The following is a 16,537-nucleotide window of genomic DNA, read 5'->3' as shown; positions in this document are numbered from 1 at the left end:
GCAAATACATACCTGTCTATACTAACAAAGGTACCAGCTAAATAGAGACATAGTTAAATGATTCTTTGCTGGCCTAGGAGGGCTGCATGATGTCTTACTGTACTTTACCATGATCAGCTGTACAAAGGATGGATGCTGCCATTCCATTGTTCTTTGTGCCCACACACAGTGAACTCTGTGAAGTAAAATTTTATTTAGCTTCCATTTTTCAAAAAGACTTGGATAACATGGTACTGCTAAAATTTTTAAAAGCTTTCAGTAAGTGAAGAAATTCAACAGCACAAGAATGAAATTCATTCTGAACTATCTTATATGGTTATCTCTGTCCATGGGCTGCACAAAGACTCTACAGGACTGGCTTAGGCTGGTTGTCTCCAGAAAGGGAAATGCCATCCATCTTTCAGTGACTGCAAAGGCTATGAATTGAAGCATTGCAAATCTACAAGCTTTTCTTTTACCATGGTTTTCGCTAGAAACTGCTCTTTCCAGTATGGTACATACTTAATAAGTTTCAACAAGTAAAGTATGATTTTGTGGTTATTGGTAGAATTTTAGGTATATTGTGGGATAAACTGAAAATAAAATTTAAATTTTTAAATTATCTTTTTAGAAGCCACGTTGTTAATCTGCAATGAGCTGTGTTTGGTTTTTTTAGATGTGAATAGTCAAGTTTTAGCAAATTTACACCAAACAACACAGATTATGTAATTAGTGATTTGGTTTTGTTATTAGACAGGTATAATTCAGATGATCACATGTTGTTGTCTTTTAACATTTCTCTCTAAACATTTGTATTCCATTCAAATTAACAAAGTAGTTTTATAACTGTGTGTAAATTTCTACTTCCCAATGAGTCCAGCATTTACATACTTAACCAAAGCACTGCTGACCTTTATTATTACATCTGGCCCCACATTCTGCAGGCATTATATAATTTAGATTTTTGAATAATTTTTAAACTTTAAATTTTGTGAGATAATTGTGAAGACAAAATCAGGTAAGTTTATCATATTCAATAAGAGATACACTTTTTTCTTTCAATGGTATAACATTACTCAGTTGAGAATTCTCTCTGGATGGTCATGAGTAGGGAAGATCTATTTCATTACTCGCAAGGACAAGAAGGGAAGCTGCGCTCTGAACAGTGGAAGAGGAAAAAGATAACACTGAATACTAAATGAAACTGTCTTTCTGTTGATCCACACATTTCTGTAGCATGAATATTTTCCACCCATTAACATTTTTTATCTGCATATTGGGAAGCTGGCCAATTAGTTAATTTGAAGAGTAAAGTTTAAAAGCAGATGATAATTTCTTGTCTTTGTGTTCTTTTAAACAGGAACAGATGTCTCAGGTGTTGGATGCGATGTTTGAAAAGCTGGTTGAAGGAGGGGAACATGTTATTGATCAAGGAGATGATGGTGACAACTTCTACGTCATTGATAGGTGAATTGCTGTGTCTCATTATAGCACAAAGTATTATGCAAAAGTCATTCAGAAAGACTTATATTCTGTGAACTTGTATTTACCGCTTACATATATTTGCATGGGAGAAAAAAAAAGAGCACACGTGAACCAGTATGGCTCTGGTTTCTAAAAGGCAGTTTCTAAAAGGTGGCAGCTTTTTTATATGGAAATATGTTCCTGTTATGTATTGCTAGATTTCAAAGATGAGGGTTTATTTTGGTTTGTTTGATTGGTTTGGTTTTTTGTTTGGTTGGTTTGGTTTGTTTTTTAACATGGAAAGAGATCTAAAACAAAACACAATGCTAGAAGTTTTACAGCTCAATATTTGAAATCTTACTGCTTTTCAGTACTACCTGTAGATTTTCTTGCTTGCAAGAAAACTATTAGACCTTGAGGAGCTAAGTCTTTACTTTTCATTTGGAGATCTGTACGGACAAAGCAGGTAACCAAGATAATCATTACTGTTGAAATCAGTGAGCTAGGAAGAGCATTTATTTTGGCATACTTCACTAGTCTGTTGGCACAGGTTCCAGCCAGGCTGTCCCAAACCACCTTTTCTTAATTGTACCTGTAGTTTTAGGCTAATGCAGTGATTTCTGGGAGTGTTTGATAGGAAGATTATGCTAGAACTCTAAAAGAAATGCAGAGGCTGTTGATCAGTGTAGATCAGCACAACCAGACGGTCAAAAAACATGATTATCCCACTATATTCAGTGGTGATGCAGCCTCACCTTGAACACCATGTGCAGTTCGAGGCCACACAATTTAGAAGGATGTGAAGTTACTTGAATGTGTCCAGAGGAGGGCAACAAATCTGATGAAAAGGCTGGGAGGAATGTCCTGTGAGGAGCAGCTGAGAACTCTGGGTTTGTCTAGTTTGGAGAAAAGGAGGCTGAAGGGTGACCTCATTGCTCTCTGCAGCTTCCTGAGCAGGGGAAGTGGAGAGGGAGATGCTGAGCTTTTCTCTTGGTATTCAGTGGTAAGACTCATGGGAATGGTTCAAAGCTGTGCCAGAAGAGGTTCAGACTCGACATTAGGAAGCATTTCTTTACCACGTGGGTGGTCAAACACTGGAACAGGCTTCCTCGAGAGGCTGTCGTATGCTCCAAGCCTGTCAGTATGTAAGAAGTATTGGGACAATTCTTTTAATAATGTTCTTTAACTTTTGGGAGCCCTGAAGCTGTCAGGTAGTTGGACTAGATGATTGTTGTACGACTCTTTTACCTGAAATATTAAATAAGGAGATCTTGGAAGTGTGTCAAGATTCTGTGTGGAAAGACAGTATTTTTCAGCTTTTGTGAGATTACAGTTTGTCATCTCTTATGCAAAAGGCTGCAGGGACTTCACAATATTCTGTCAGCCTTGCAATTTTTAGGTGCAGTGAATCACCTCTATGTCCCTTATCAGTGAAATAATTGCATAGATTTTTGCATTACATTCACATGATTTATCAACACATAGCGTACAAATATTCAGCACTGAACAAAATGATGGCTCAGCACTAATGGGGGTGGTAACATCATGTTTTACAAGATACCAGATTTTACTGCATTCCCAAAGCAAAAAAAAAGTTACTGATTTAATGCTGGGGAGAAGAAATGCACAATATATTAGACACATGTATATCTTTATTTCATAATCTTATGTTGCTTTTCAGGTACATTCCTTCTATTTCCTGCTTCTCCTTTATTTATTTCATTATAAATTACTACTGTAAAATATTTAAAATAATAAATAACTTGAATTATTATTTCAGTGATCCTGTCATAACAATTTTTACAAGGACTTGTGACATTTGTGTTTAGTATGGTTAAAGTGAAATTAAGAAACAGATAGTAAGTTAAATCTTAATTTTTAATAAGTTCTGATGATCAGTAGGTCACTGTACATCCCGTCTGTCTTTAAACTGAGTTAATGTAAAAACTAGTAGCCCTATCCTTCCCTTTAAAAAGAGACCACTTTTATTATTTATGAAAGTCATTGAGATGTCTCTACAAGGTATTTAACACCATATAAACAAACAAACGTGTATTTCAAATGCTTTATCTTTGGAATTCATGGTATAAAAAATATAGTGAGAGGCTGCTTAGCAAAGACCAGGGTTGGATTCTACTCACTGTATTTATGTATTTTATTAACAGAGGTACATATGATATTTATGTAAAATGCGATGGTGTTGGGAGGTGTGTTGGAACCTATGATAACCGAGGATGTTTTGGTGAGTTGGCCTTAATGTACAATACACCCAGAGCAGCTACAATTATAGCTACCTCTCCTGGTGCCATCTGGGGTTTGGTAAGTGGAATACTTGTTTTAAGCTATTTTAAAAAAACTATTTTATATAAATTGCACTGGCATGCTATTATCAGCATTTAAAAAAAAATTATAATTTCAGAAAGTTTAATTCTAAAAATTCTGAGAACTCCCAACACAATGCTGTTTTTTTTTCAGAATCTGCAGATGCAAATCTGAGGCTTAAGAAAACACTGATTTTTAAAAAAAAAAATAAATTTTATTTTAATTATAATTACCCAATTTGCAATTGCATATAATTTTCTTTTTCTCCCACATCTTGATTGGAAACACCTTTGGTTCCAGAGTAAAATTCCCAATATGAGGTTATACTACCTGGATCTTTGACAACAGTAATAGAATTTACCTAAAGAGTAAAACTGCAATGGCCATCTTCTTCAAGATATGCATACCAATCTAATGACTGATCCCAAGATTACATTTTGCCATTGAAGTGAAACATGGTTTTCCACCAGCTTAATCCATGTGACTTTTGGGATTTTATAAGGACACTGTGAGAATGGGATTGGGTTGCATTGGCCAGTAAGTCCCACCTGTATCAGTGAAGGCTTGCAGTGCATTTCCCCTCTGTCACCAGGATACAGTCATATGAAGTCAAGAGAAGAAAACAGCATTCATGTAGTTTTTGCATCTGTCTGGTTCACTTGCATGGCCAAATACTAAGGAATGTCCAGTTGGCTGTTTAGGACAGCAGTGAATCTTGTTCTGCTGAAATAGCAGAAAGTGGACTGTGACCCAAGACCCAGACCCATGTATTTTGGTTTTGTTTATATAATAATATAAAATCCTAATGGGGTACATATCAATATGTGCGGGACCTCAGGATAATGAATAAACTTTGTAAATGAAACGTTTAAATATTGAAGATTTCTTAAATTACACACTCAGTGTTCGCAGTTTATTGTAAACTCTCTGTATGTGAGAGTTTAGCATGTACTCTCTGTCAAAGGGCAGAGATTTTCGTAACATAGATCAGGAGCTTAACTCTAGGAGCTCTTGATTGACCTCTAGAGGAATCTTTCGCAACTGACTGTAGGGAGAGCCTGGCCTGCTAGTTTGACAGCTATATTGAGTGACTAAAATGGGGTAATTTGAACATATTCAGCCATTTCGAAAGTATTTTCTAGCACACACATATTTTCTGTTAATAAACTCTCTTTTTCTCTTTGTGTTTTCAGGACAGGGTAACATTCCGAAGAATCATTGTAAAAAATAATGCCAAAAAGAGAAGAATGTATGAAAGTTTTATTGAGTCATTGCCATTCCTTAAATCTTTAGAAGTAAGATTTCTATCGAATTATTTTAATGGCTGTATCAGAGATGTCTGATAAGATTATGGTTTTCAAGAGTTTAAATTTGGAATTCAAAGTTTCTCCACTATAAAAGTTTGCATATTTTTGGGTTTTTTTAAATTTGAGATAAAGAATTATTGTTAATATTGTATTTAAAAATAATTTTTGAAGACTTGGAATGTATAGACTTCTTACAAAAATGGAAGTTCTATCAAAATACCTGGCTATTAAAACTGTAATATACCCTCTGGAACATTGTTCAGCAGTTCTTTTTTTAATGGTTAGCAAAACAGGAAAATCAAGATACACTATTCTGTGCAAAGATTCATGAAAAGAAATATGAAAGTGTTTTCTAAATATATAGTATAATAATGTTAACTAAATATTTCTGCATTTTCTCTTTTTAAATGAAGATGTCTGAGCGTTTAAAAGTGGTTGATGTGATTGGTACCAAAGTGTACAAAGATGGAGAACAAATCATTGCTCAGGTACAGTTTATTTCTAGTTTTAGTTTTTCTTTTCCAATAGGTAACAGTAGTCATGTTATCTATAGACAATGCATACTTCTAAACTATATTTTTTCTCACCTAAACAAAACCAATGAATCTTGTGTCTAAGAGAGGTGATTATTTTGTTTCAAAAGCTAACTTTTCACTTACAGTACTTTGAAAAACAGCCCTCTTTGTTGGTATAATAAAGGAGTCAACAACACTTTTAGTATACTTAGAAACTCAAATTACATAAACATGTTTCCAGTGAGGAGCTCTGAGGACTTAACTTGTTTTTATTGTTAAAATAGGATAGTATTTTTAAAAAGAATGCAGAAATAAACTCTTCAGAATGGGCAACTGAGATTGTCTTCCCCCAGATAAATACTGGATATCAAATAGCCCTTGGAGGCTTTTTATACTGGAAACTCAGTAAGTGAAATATTTTCAAAAAAATACAGAGTGGAGAAACAGTAGTAAGGATCCTAAAAATCTTCCAGAACATTGGTTTTCTGGTTTTTGTGTAAGGCACAGTCAGCTATGTCATTCCATGAAAAGTCCTTGCTGGCAGTTCCGTGTAGATGTTTTGATTATGTGCCTAGAGTATGGTTTTCAAATTAAAAGTGATTTCTTTTGCAACAGGTATCAGAAAGATGAGCTTCAAGGCACTGGTTGCAAATATTTTAATGTTAATGAAACTAAAAGGGAAACTATGTTTCCTTTGCTCACTTTATTTTTTGTCGTGCACAGGGTGACTTGGCTGATTCTTTCTTCATTGTAGAGTCTGGAGAAGTAAGGATTATAATGACAAGGAAGGTAAACATCCCGAAAACACTGCACTTTTTTTTTTTTTTTTTAATATTGATTTGTTGTAAGTGTTAGATGGTGATGCTACCATTGGCACTAACTTCACTTATTCAATCCTGAGTTCAGCAAGTCTCTCCCTCATACTCATAATTTTCTTTATTTTTTTACGTGATATTTCAGGGTAAACAAGATCTAGAAGAGAATGGAGCAGTTGAAATAGCTAGATGCTCAAGAGGACAATATTTTGGAGAACTTGCTCTTGTAACTAACAAACCACGAGCTGCGTCTGCATTTGCTCTTGGCACTGTCAAATGTTTAGGTATTGTTCAGTAATATTTTATATATAATATGAAGTGATAGATAATCTATGTGGTTGGTTTTATTTGTATTTATCTGTCTTTCTCCAGAATATAAGATTTAATAACATTTACCTAAATAAGGCTGTTTAAGTACATCAGCTACTGCTGTGCATTCCTATTTATGTTATTTAGTTGCACAAATTATTTGCAATTGATAAATACTATTAAACACAAATTCTCCAACATTTCTCTTATTGCACAGAATTAAAAATTGTGCGTAGTATTGCTGCAAACCATTTATAACTATCAGATTAATGTCTAATAGTCTGCAGAAAGGTAAAGTACTTCTTTTCTCAGTAGACTGACTCATCTAAGAAATAACTCTTAAAAGTCCTGTCCCATTTTATCACCATGATTTAAGCTCTTAACAAACTCTTTGTCTTCACCAGCTGTTAGTTTAATCATTCCATCACACTGTAGTCTCAGGCACAGGAAAAGTGAAGACTATAGGAGTTGTGCTCCTAGACAACCCTTTGCATACATTGCTTTTCAGGGTCTGATGTTTAGCTCCTAATTATTTTTTTCTAATTAATACAGTAGTATCTGTTTTGTTGTCATTTAAAATTTTACATTGGAATGTCATAAATATCAGGGTTAGTGTCTGTAACTGATGAGCACATCATATTCTTTCTCTCCCTTTTTATCTTAGTTATGGACGTGCAGGCATTTGAAAGGCTTTTGGGACCTTGTATGGAAATTCTGAAAAGAAACATTGCAAACTATGAAGAGCAGCTAGTTGCTCTGTTTGGAACAAACATGGACATTGCCGATACCAGTGCATGAACTAAACAGTGGAGCAACAAGATCTGTTATGAGAATATAGCACAGTAGTGGTTAGTCCACTGAGAAATTGTCTCTCTTCCTATAGATGCCAAGCATTTTCTGTGATTTTAAGAGTGGGTTTGGGGTTCTTTGGTTTGGTTTGATTTTGGTTGGGTTTTTTTTGTTTGTTTGTTTTTGTTTTGTTCTGGTTTTTTTACTTATTACAGTGGGAATACTAGTAAACAAAATAGCAATTCATTAAATTGTGGACTTGATTTTTAAAAGTGCTTAGAGTTGATGGTTCCACCTACTACTAGGATGACATGTATTAGCACAGCACCTTTGGAAATCAAATCCTTTAACACAGCATTTCCATAAAGAATAGATTTAAAAAGAAAAACCTCACATGCGATGAATTCGTTAAACCAGCTTCTGTTCTTCAAAAACGTTACAACTTTTCTGGAAAGACTGTTAGTTTGAATGTGATATGTTGAAAGTATTAGTGCACACAAAGTGTTTATATGTATTAATACAGAAGATATACAGTAGATATTACTTTCTATTACAATTGTCATGATTTTATGTTGCATTTATCACAGATGTAATGAATCACAAGATTAATCGTAAGATAAAGCATGACAACGCGTTTTGTGTAACGCTCATGACCCAAATCTGATTTTTAACATTTTGTAATTCGTTTTAAAGTCCTCTTTGTTTAATATGTCATGTTTCAGCACGACATTGTAATATCTTATGCAATTTAGAGGACTTGTGTATCTTTGCAATAAAATGCATTTTTTATTAGTTATACGCATTCTGTACATGAGTGAGGACAGCTGACAAATTATCCTTAATGCTTTCAAAGCAAAGGCATGGGTCATTGTCATGTTCTACCTAATCATACATAACCTATATTGTTTTCCTTCTCCCTTGTTTTATATTTATGCATTTTGTCTTCTCTATCTATGCTTGTTCTCTAGTTAATTGTTTTTTAGGTCTCACCTTTTTTATGTTAAATCTTTTACCTGTTTCAAATGAAATGATCGCTATATATCTCTTTTCTTGCAGTCTAATCTTAGCTATCAAAGATCAGAATCAATTACTGAAGTGATTGATATTGAAAGCCATGCTAAACTAAGCTTGTCCTTGAAAATCCTTATCAGGAAGTGTAAAAGTATTCTTAATTTAAAAGATCAGTACTTCCAAAGCTTTGCACACATCTATTACTGTTAAACCTAACATGTCTTGCTTTCAAAAACGTGTAGGTCATCATGAAGTAATGTCTTCATCCATAATAGCATGGGATACCTTCTAAGACTGAGGAGAGGGAATATCATCTTAATTAGGAGCACAGGGCTCATTGCTTACAAGGGTCTGTGACTGGAAATTTCAGGGACAGCCCAATTTTAATACTGCTTACTGACCTGTCTGTTGATGTACATGGAAAACTCGTGCACATGCTGGCAATGGGCAGTAGTTCTGCCAAAATAACACTGCAAGAGTTGGTGGAAGGCTGCTTATGCCCATTTCAGACACCTGAATTATAACATCTTTCCTTCTTAGATAATGACTTTTCTAATGCCATACATTTGTGTATGTTGATGCAATCATTACCCTACAGTTAGTGATATGTTCTGACAATTTGTATAATCATACCTATATATGAAATTATGATTATATAATAATATATCATTTATATCATGCAGTATGGTATAAATTATAAGTCAGATTCGTAAAAAAGTACAATCTGAGCAAAATTTACCAATGTAATTTTTTTTTTACCTAGAAACCTGGTGTGAATAATTGCACATATGATAATTTGCCTTTGTACTTTTGATTTATGGAAAAAAAGAGAAGCCTGTTAAACTAGAAGGAAATGTCAGGTAACCAAAATCTACACTCTTGTCATTCTGTATGCTTAATCTCTAAAAGCTACCTATATTTTGCACTGGCTTGATGTGACTAAGAAAAATGCTAGAAATTACTTGTACGGCAGTAAACTACAATCAAGGCCATAAATGCCAGTCATGATATTTTCAATATTGTTGGTTATATTTAAAGTTTCCTTACAATAAACAACACTTTTATATATAAAAATCTATGTTTATTGATATTGTTGTCTTTTAATTCCATTGTCACAAAGTTACAAGTGACCTATTTATATTCATTTATTAAAAAAATTCATAATTCTTAACACTTTCATGTTGATTTTCATAAATGACATTATGCGGATGCTCTGTCTACTCAGAAGAGACAACATGTTGGTGTGGTAATTGTCATAACTACTTTGTATTTGATGATTTGCTGCATAGTTTATAGCTGGGAAAAAGCTGTGGAGTGACTTTGGATTTTCTGAGTCCCAAAGTACAACTTCATGTTGCAGCAGTTTTATGGTGTTGCTCTTGGCACTGGATGGTTTCTGGAATTTTCTTTGTTGGTGAATTCAGGGGGTCTTAACCGACAGTAATAAATTGTCACTTTTTAAGTTTCATCCAAATCATTATATCGTTCATCAGTCAGCACTTGGGATCTCTCCTGGATCTGTTCATATGTACACTTCAAACATGCCAGTCTTCATGTCATAAATGTGGTGAGTGTTCATCCTAAGAAGGAAATCATACCAAGTCACTGGTTTTTTTAAAGACCTTTCAAGAAAAGGTAGATAATTCTAATAATTTTAAGCAACACTATGTCAGGTTTACCTTATGAGACTATCTGTGTTCGTGCTTTGGTTATTAAAGATTTTTATCCTTGATTTGTCCTTGTTTGTAGCCAGGTAACTAAAGGAATGATACTTTGGCAATTACTTGGCACGTATGTGTTGGTTTGTCTCTCTCCTTTCTCCCCAACCTTAACAGTGATTTATAATTCTGCACATGATTTAAACTAATTTGACAGATAGTTAAGTTCTAAATAGGAAAAAAAAAAGGGGGGGGAAGCTCCAATTAGTTTGTTGAAAATATGCCCCACTGAGTGAGGAGAGAAAAGCCTGAGAGGAATCCTGTAGGCGAGGCATTCATGGCTCACATGTTACTAAGAGAAAGAGAATGCACATGGCAGCAAGTGTTTGTTTACAAAAGCCTTAATCAGGGGGAGAAGAATTTGACCACAGCCCCGCAGTCAAAAAGACACAAACCCTGAGGAAAGCAAGCTTCCTTGGTCCTAGTGGTGATGCCATCACTTTTTAAATGTCAAATGACATTGTGCTCCATGAGATTTAATTCAAAGTCATCTGAAATAAACACTTCTGAAATCATTCCCTTCTGGATCTCCTGTATGAGGTCCAGAAGTGACCAGTCATGGAAGTCTTGAGGCAAACCTCTGAAGAGCATTGTGAAACCATTTACTACCTAAACCACTGTCACTCCATCTTCTTCCCTCATGTTGTCTTTTTTATTCAGTAAAGAGTATTCTGGTCCTTGCTGAAATGGTGTGTTTGGTTTTAGTGGTTTGGGTTTGTTTTGCTTGAAATGTTTGGTGCTTTAAGCTTTCTGTAAGGTGACTCTGGGATAGTTATGTCATGATTGTGCCGTTTTGTAGTTCATGACACACTTGCCGTGGCAAACATTATTGTTTATTCAATGTCAAGAGTTCCCAGATGTGCAAAATCAGTATCTGCTGGTCATCCTCCACAGAACATTTTTTCAGATGCTTACTGCATCTGAACAACGTGCTTTGCTGAAAGTCAATTTGCCACAGCATGGACATTCTTACATGCTCTTGCTAAAGTTTTTATGTTAGTTCAAAGCTCTTTTATCCAATTATATGTGTGATGGCTATAGGTGTGTTGTTTGGTGGGGTTTTTTGAGTTTCTAAGGCATAGGTGTGGGGGGTTTTTTTGTTCATTTGTTTGGGGGTTTTTTTGGTTTTTTTTTTTTAGTTTCCTGGGTCTGTAGTTCTCAATTATTACTTGCAGTTTTATCTGGGAGGAGTAGCCTCTTTGTATGCTGAGTACATACAGATCTCTGCTGTTGACTGCCTGAATAATCTTGGTAGGATATGAAACGCCCAAAGAAAATTAAATTTTAACATTTTCTTTTCCTTCACACCATTTCTTTCTTTCCCTCTAAAAGATCTTTCTTCTGACAGCCATGTGAAGAGCCAGTGGCAGTAGGGGGATGTAAGGCAAGTGGAGTGACTGGCTAGGTTTGGTTCATTGGGCAGAAACCTTCTTTTCCCTATCCCCTTTGTCCCACTCTTGTCTCTTCTCTGATGGCAAGTCAGAATGTGCTGGAGTGTAGTACTGGCATTGCCATGGCTGTGGGAATACTGTGGGAAGGGTTGTGTTTCTTCCTTAGAACTGGTAGAGGCATATGTGTGTATGGGGGGAACAGGGAAGAGACAAAGACCAAACTATTACACAAAAGAAGCTGCCCAGTCAAAAACATGTGAAAAGCTCTGACATTAGGTTATACTAGGCCATTGTGACAGTATCTGCTGACTCAACCTTTTCTTACTGAGATAGATTAAATCAGGACAGCCTAAAAAGAGCATAATGGCATGATATGAATACTTTGTTCTTTCTTCTTTGAAGGTATTGAATTATTGCAGCTAAGCAGCTATGAAGTTTAGGGAGATGATAACGCTCTGTGCAGGTCTCTGTGGATGACTAATGTGTCCTGGCAGCCGAGTGAGCCTCTGGGACCTGCTCCCTCATATCTCTGAAGATTCTGGAAATTCAATTCTGATAAATGTCTTACTTGGAAAAAGCCATCCAACTTATCATGAAGCTCTATCTTCTTTTTCTCTTTGTTGCTTTGTCCTTGTGGAGTCAGGTGGTGTGACTATCTTAAGCAACCTTAGCTTCACTCTACCTTTAGTTTTTTGCTGCATCTGTATGGTTATATCTATCATAGGAAATCTTACGTGCCTGAGACTATTCGCTAGTACAGAGGCATTGAATGACCAACACTCATATTTTTTTCCAGTATTTGTCTGGGCTCGTGTATAAGCTGTCTTGGAAGCTTTTTTCCAGCTTTCCATAAGGGATGGTCATACACAGATGGCCAACTGAGAACAGTCCATAGCCTATGGTAGCTCCCAAACCCTATCCAAAAATTATTTACTATTGACCTGCAAAAAAATTTACCATTTACAAAAAAAATACTAAAACAAATTTCATTACAGATGATTGTATTCCAGAAACACTCCTGGGCATTTTAATTTACCAGTTGGCATAAAGAAAACCTACAGATCTTCTATAAGCTCTTCTTGAATTGTTTTTCTGAAAGCTTTGAGCTGGGATAGATGGTTTTCTTATTTATCACTCTTCTGGATTGTTTTTACAATATATCAAGCCTTTATTTTTTGCCTAATACTATTGTCACCTTTGTCCTGCTTTATTTTTGTAGGTGATTCAATTTAGCTAAAACTGGAATCTGTGCCTTAATGACATGAAATAAATTTCTCATTAATTCCTGACCTGTCTTAGAAGAAAAAGTCATCTCTGGTCTGTTATTTATTCCATTTCTCCCCACCTTGAACAGACTGCAGGAAGCAAGTGAAGTTTCCCTTCTAGCACTCAAGGGAAAAATTAATTCCTGAGAGCAACAAGTTCTTTGTTCCTCTGCTTTTCACTCCCAACAGCATCTTCTGTGAGGAGATTGAAGAGGTGAAATGTGGGGATGGGCATGCCTAGAGTTGTCCTTAGGAAAGTGGAGGGAGCCTACCACCATTGTAGTCAGCCACAAACAGCTGTGAGAAGAGAGAATGAGTACAAATAGCTTTAGGAGATACAGGAGTCATTGTGACAGGAGAAAACTGGTGTGAGACGGTCTAACAGAACAGAGGCTGCCATGTTGGGTAGGAGTGGAAGCTATGGTGAGCAGGGTTCCTCTTATGTCTGGGGGAGTATTAGTTAATTACTGAGGGTGAATGTCTACATGTGGATGAGAAAGCAGCTGTAGTAGAATTAAAATAATGATATGCTGTATTTCAGAGAGTCAGCAGTAACAGCTGTGTCATAAGGGCAGGATTGGCTTTGGACAGGAGGGATTAAAAGTGGAGATAGGCACAAACCCAATATATAACATTTTATTAATATGACTTTGAAATATTACTCATTTTAAAAATCTACCTTGTGATTTCTTAACTTTGTGGCTGGCAATTTTAAGAAGTAAATAGCTAAGATGCAAATTAATCAGTATTTTCTAATAGTGTAGACTCTGCTAATTGTTTTGTGCTTCTTGTGCTTCTGCAGCCATAATGTGACAGGAACTCACAACTAACACTTCCCAATCCCCCACCTTATTTTCTACCTCTTACAACAGCAGAAGCAACTGAATCAGCAAAGCTACCAACAGTGTCTGTGTTACACAGTATTGATTCATTCTCTGAGCACCCATTCATTTTGGGCATGGACTAAGGCGAGGTAGGGTGTGTGGAGGGGGTGTAATGATTTAATTAGAGACTAGACATACAGCTCAAGGAGTATGGCATTGACATAATCTTAATTCTGAAATTTAGATGATACATATTTGCCTTGAACCAAGTGGGTTAGTAAATAAGCTTTGATAGTTTTCTGCTGTCATCTGCTTCATGAACTACCTGTCCTTTGACTCATTTTCTCTTACATCCGACTGAGTAAATGTTAATTTACTATATGCAAAGAAAAAAATGTATATTTGAAAATAAGAAAGGTTTTACATGTCTCTTTTTAGAATCTCAAAACAATTCAGACACTCATCATTATAAGATTGTAATCTTGGTCCTAGTTAGGATTCGTATTTTTGCGCTTTCTGGGTATGCTATAGATTCCAGTGTGATATCAAGGCTCTAATTCAGCAGTGGTATTTACTTGAATAGATCTATGTCTGGAATCTGGGCCAGTGGATCTCAAAGGACTGGGCTTCACATCTAACAGTTTTGTAAGGTTTTGTAGAGAACTGTGAGCCTTCACAGCAAATAGCTGTGCAGCTATTTTATTTGGGTGTTTTGGGTTAAAAAGTACATAACAGAGTGGAAATAGGCTACATAACATGATATGAATCTTTAGGCCAACAAACTTGTTCTGAAGAATCTGAGGGGACTTGAGACAGGATCTTGTATCTTCTGTAGATGCTTGATCCAGCCTCTACCCTTTCCATCTTTCACACTGTGGCAGGGGGAGCTTTCAGAAGAGTAGATTGTGAGTTTTACCTTGCAAGTGGCTGTACCACAAGCAGAGAAGCCTGTTTGCAGAAGGGAGACATCTGCATGCACAGGTCTTCTGCCAAGCCTCCATCTGGTGATGCAGGGTCAGCAGTGAAATTCATTAAAAGCCCCAGAAGCTCAGGTGTCTCTCCAAAGGGCTTAAAGGCTGTTTAGATACATAAGGGAGATCAAAAGAGAAAGGAGAAAGGGAAGTAGCACAGCTTTAAAATTAATTTTATTGTGGAGTGGTGTAAAAAAGATGATTCCTGGTTTATCAGTTTTCTATTTATTAAAAAAATGTATTTGAGAGAGAGGATGTCACAAAATCTTTCTTATATAAAGATATATCAGTTATTTAGGAAAAGCCTAAATTGTAAATATAGGAAAAATGTGAGCTTGTGGGATGTGGGGTAGACAGTTGGTTGGTTTGGTCATTAAGCACAGAAGATTTTGAAATAAATTCCATGGCACTGGCTTTTCTACTCTTTTGTTAAAGCTAAACTTGCATATAAAAGTAATAGTTTCCAGTTCACAGTGAAGAAGATACTTTGTGTTTTTCAAAGTAATGTATCTCTCCGAACAGTGCCTACGGATGGTAATGACTTTACTAACAGACAAACTTCTTGGAAAAGGCAAATCTTAAACTGATGTGCCAATGACATCTGCATACTGAGTGTGTTTCGATGCTAAGTACAATTTCGGTGTACGTGATTTAATTTTCTTTTTTTCTTTTCAATTGTATTACCCTTGTAGGCCTGTGGGAACAATAATCCAGCGTTCCCTCTAGCGGCCACTAACCACATTTGTCATGGGACAACGAACACGGAACCAGTTCTTGTTTAAATTGTGCTTTTTTTTTTTCTTGTTTTCTCGCACAGCTGTGTTAGCGTGCCTGAAAGGCAGAACTGTTGCAGATAGCAAATTACAGCAAAAGCTCTGAGACAGGATTTAGGACACATACTCATTATTGGAATGATATTGAAAACAGGATAAGAAAGAAATGCTTTTCTTGAAACAATCCAAACAGCTGCAAAATGTTGAAATTCTCCATCAGTTTCTAAAATATTGACTGTTTTTGAATTGTACATTTGCTTTGTATCACGTCATGCTTAGTAATTACTGTATTTTGTGACGAGGACGTGGCCTCGGGAGGAGCTTTGTCTCTAAGATCTCCCAGTCACCGGATAAGTGGGCAAATCTCGTAGTATCTGTAGTTTCATTTCTCTGTCAAAAGTAATGTTTAACCAAACCACGTTGTTGTTTTGGCAGTAAATGTATGGGAATGTACGGGAGACGCTACTAGACTTATAAACCTGCATGAATTTAATTTATTTTTCTTCCCCCTCACCAACTTTTATTTTGGGCCGGTGTTTTTTTCAATGGAAGGGACGTGAGGGCCGAGGCCGGGGCAGGGCCGACTGTGCTGACTCACTGCCTGACCTTTAGTAACTTCCCTCCCAACCCCGCACCGGGGCGGTGCCCGGGGCGCTGCGCGGTCTGTTTCGGTGCAGCGCTGACAGGCGGGGGTGTCCCGGGGGGCCGCGGGGATCCCACAGAGCCCCCTCTCTGCGGGCAGGGGTCGCGGTGCGGTCCGGGCCGGGTACACGTGTCCCTGCACCGCTTGTTTACCACCGCCGGGCGCCGCGCGGGGCACCCTGGGGGCTGTGGTCTCTCCGCCGCCCCGCGGGCAAGGAAGGGCGGCGGCGAGCACTACAGCTCCCAGAGTGCCCCTCGGCGCGTCAGCGGGGGCACCGGCCAATCGGAACGCCGTGTGCGGGTGATTGATGTGCAGCGCGGTGCAATCCGCTGCGCGGGAGAGTCAAAACATGCCCGCCCTCCGGGTGCGTTCCTGACAGGCAGACTGGGCGGCCAATAGGAAGCGGCTACGGCTTGAGCAACGTCGTCTCTGGCCACTCAA

The 16,537-nt window shown here is 37.0% G+C and overlaps 1 protein-coding gene across 1 annotated transcript in view; it reads left to right on the top strand.

Moving 5' to 3' along the window:
- PRKAR2B (protein kinase cAMP-dependent type II regulatory subunit beta) overlaps window positions 1–9,586 on the top strand; it is an 85,426-nt gene extending 75,840 nt beyond the window's left edge. Inside the window, exons 5-11 of the mRNA XM_027639899.1 lie at window positions 1,340–1,446; window positions 3,609–3,762; window positions 4,959–5,060; window positions 5,486–5,560; window positions 6,311–6,376; window positions 6,548–6,686; window positions 7,376–9,586. Of these exons, the coding sequence (XP_027495700.1) occupies window positions 1,340–1,446; window positions 3,609–3,762; window positions 4,959–5,060; window positions 5,486–5,560; window positions 6,311–6,376; window positions 6,548–6,686; window positions 7,376–7,509 (777 nt within the window). The 3' untranslated portion in view covers window positions 7,510–9,586. The remainder of the gene's footprint in view (window positions 1–1,339; window positions 1,447–3,608; window positions 3,763–4,958; window positions 5,061–5,485; window positions 5,561–6,310; window positions 6,377–6,547; window positions 6,687–7,375) is intronic.
- Window positions 9,587–16,537: the final 6,951 nt, after the last annotated feature.

The sequence above is a fragment of the Corapipo altera genome, unplaced genomic scaffold (genome assembly GCF_003945725.1).
Source record: "Corapipo altera isolate COAL_440 unplaced genomic scaffold, ASM394572v1 1b, whole genome shotgun sequence".
In the NCBI taxonomy this organism is placed as follows: domain Eukaryota; kingdom Metazoa; phylum Chordata; class Aves; order Passeriformes; family Pipridae; genus Corapipo; species Corapipo altera.
The sequence above is the reverse complement of the archived record's forward strand: the minus strand, read 5'-3'. Positions and strand labels throughout refer to the sequence as shown.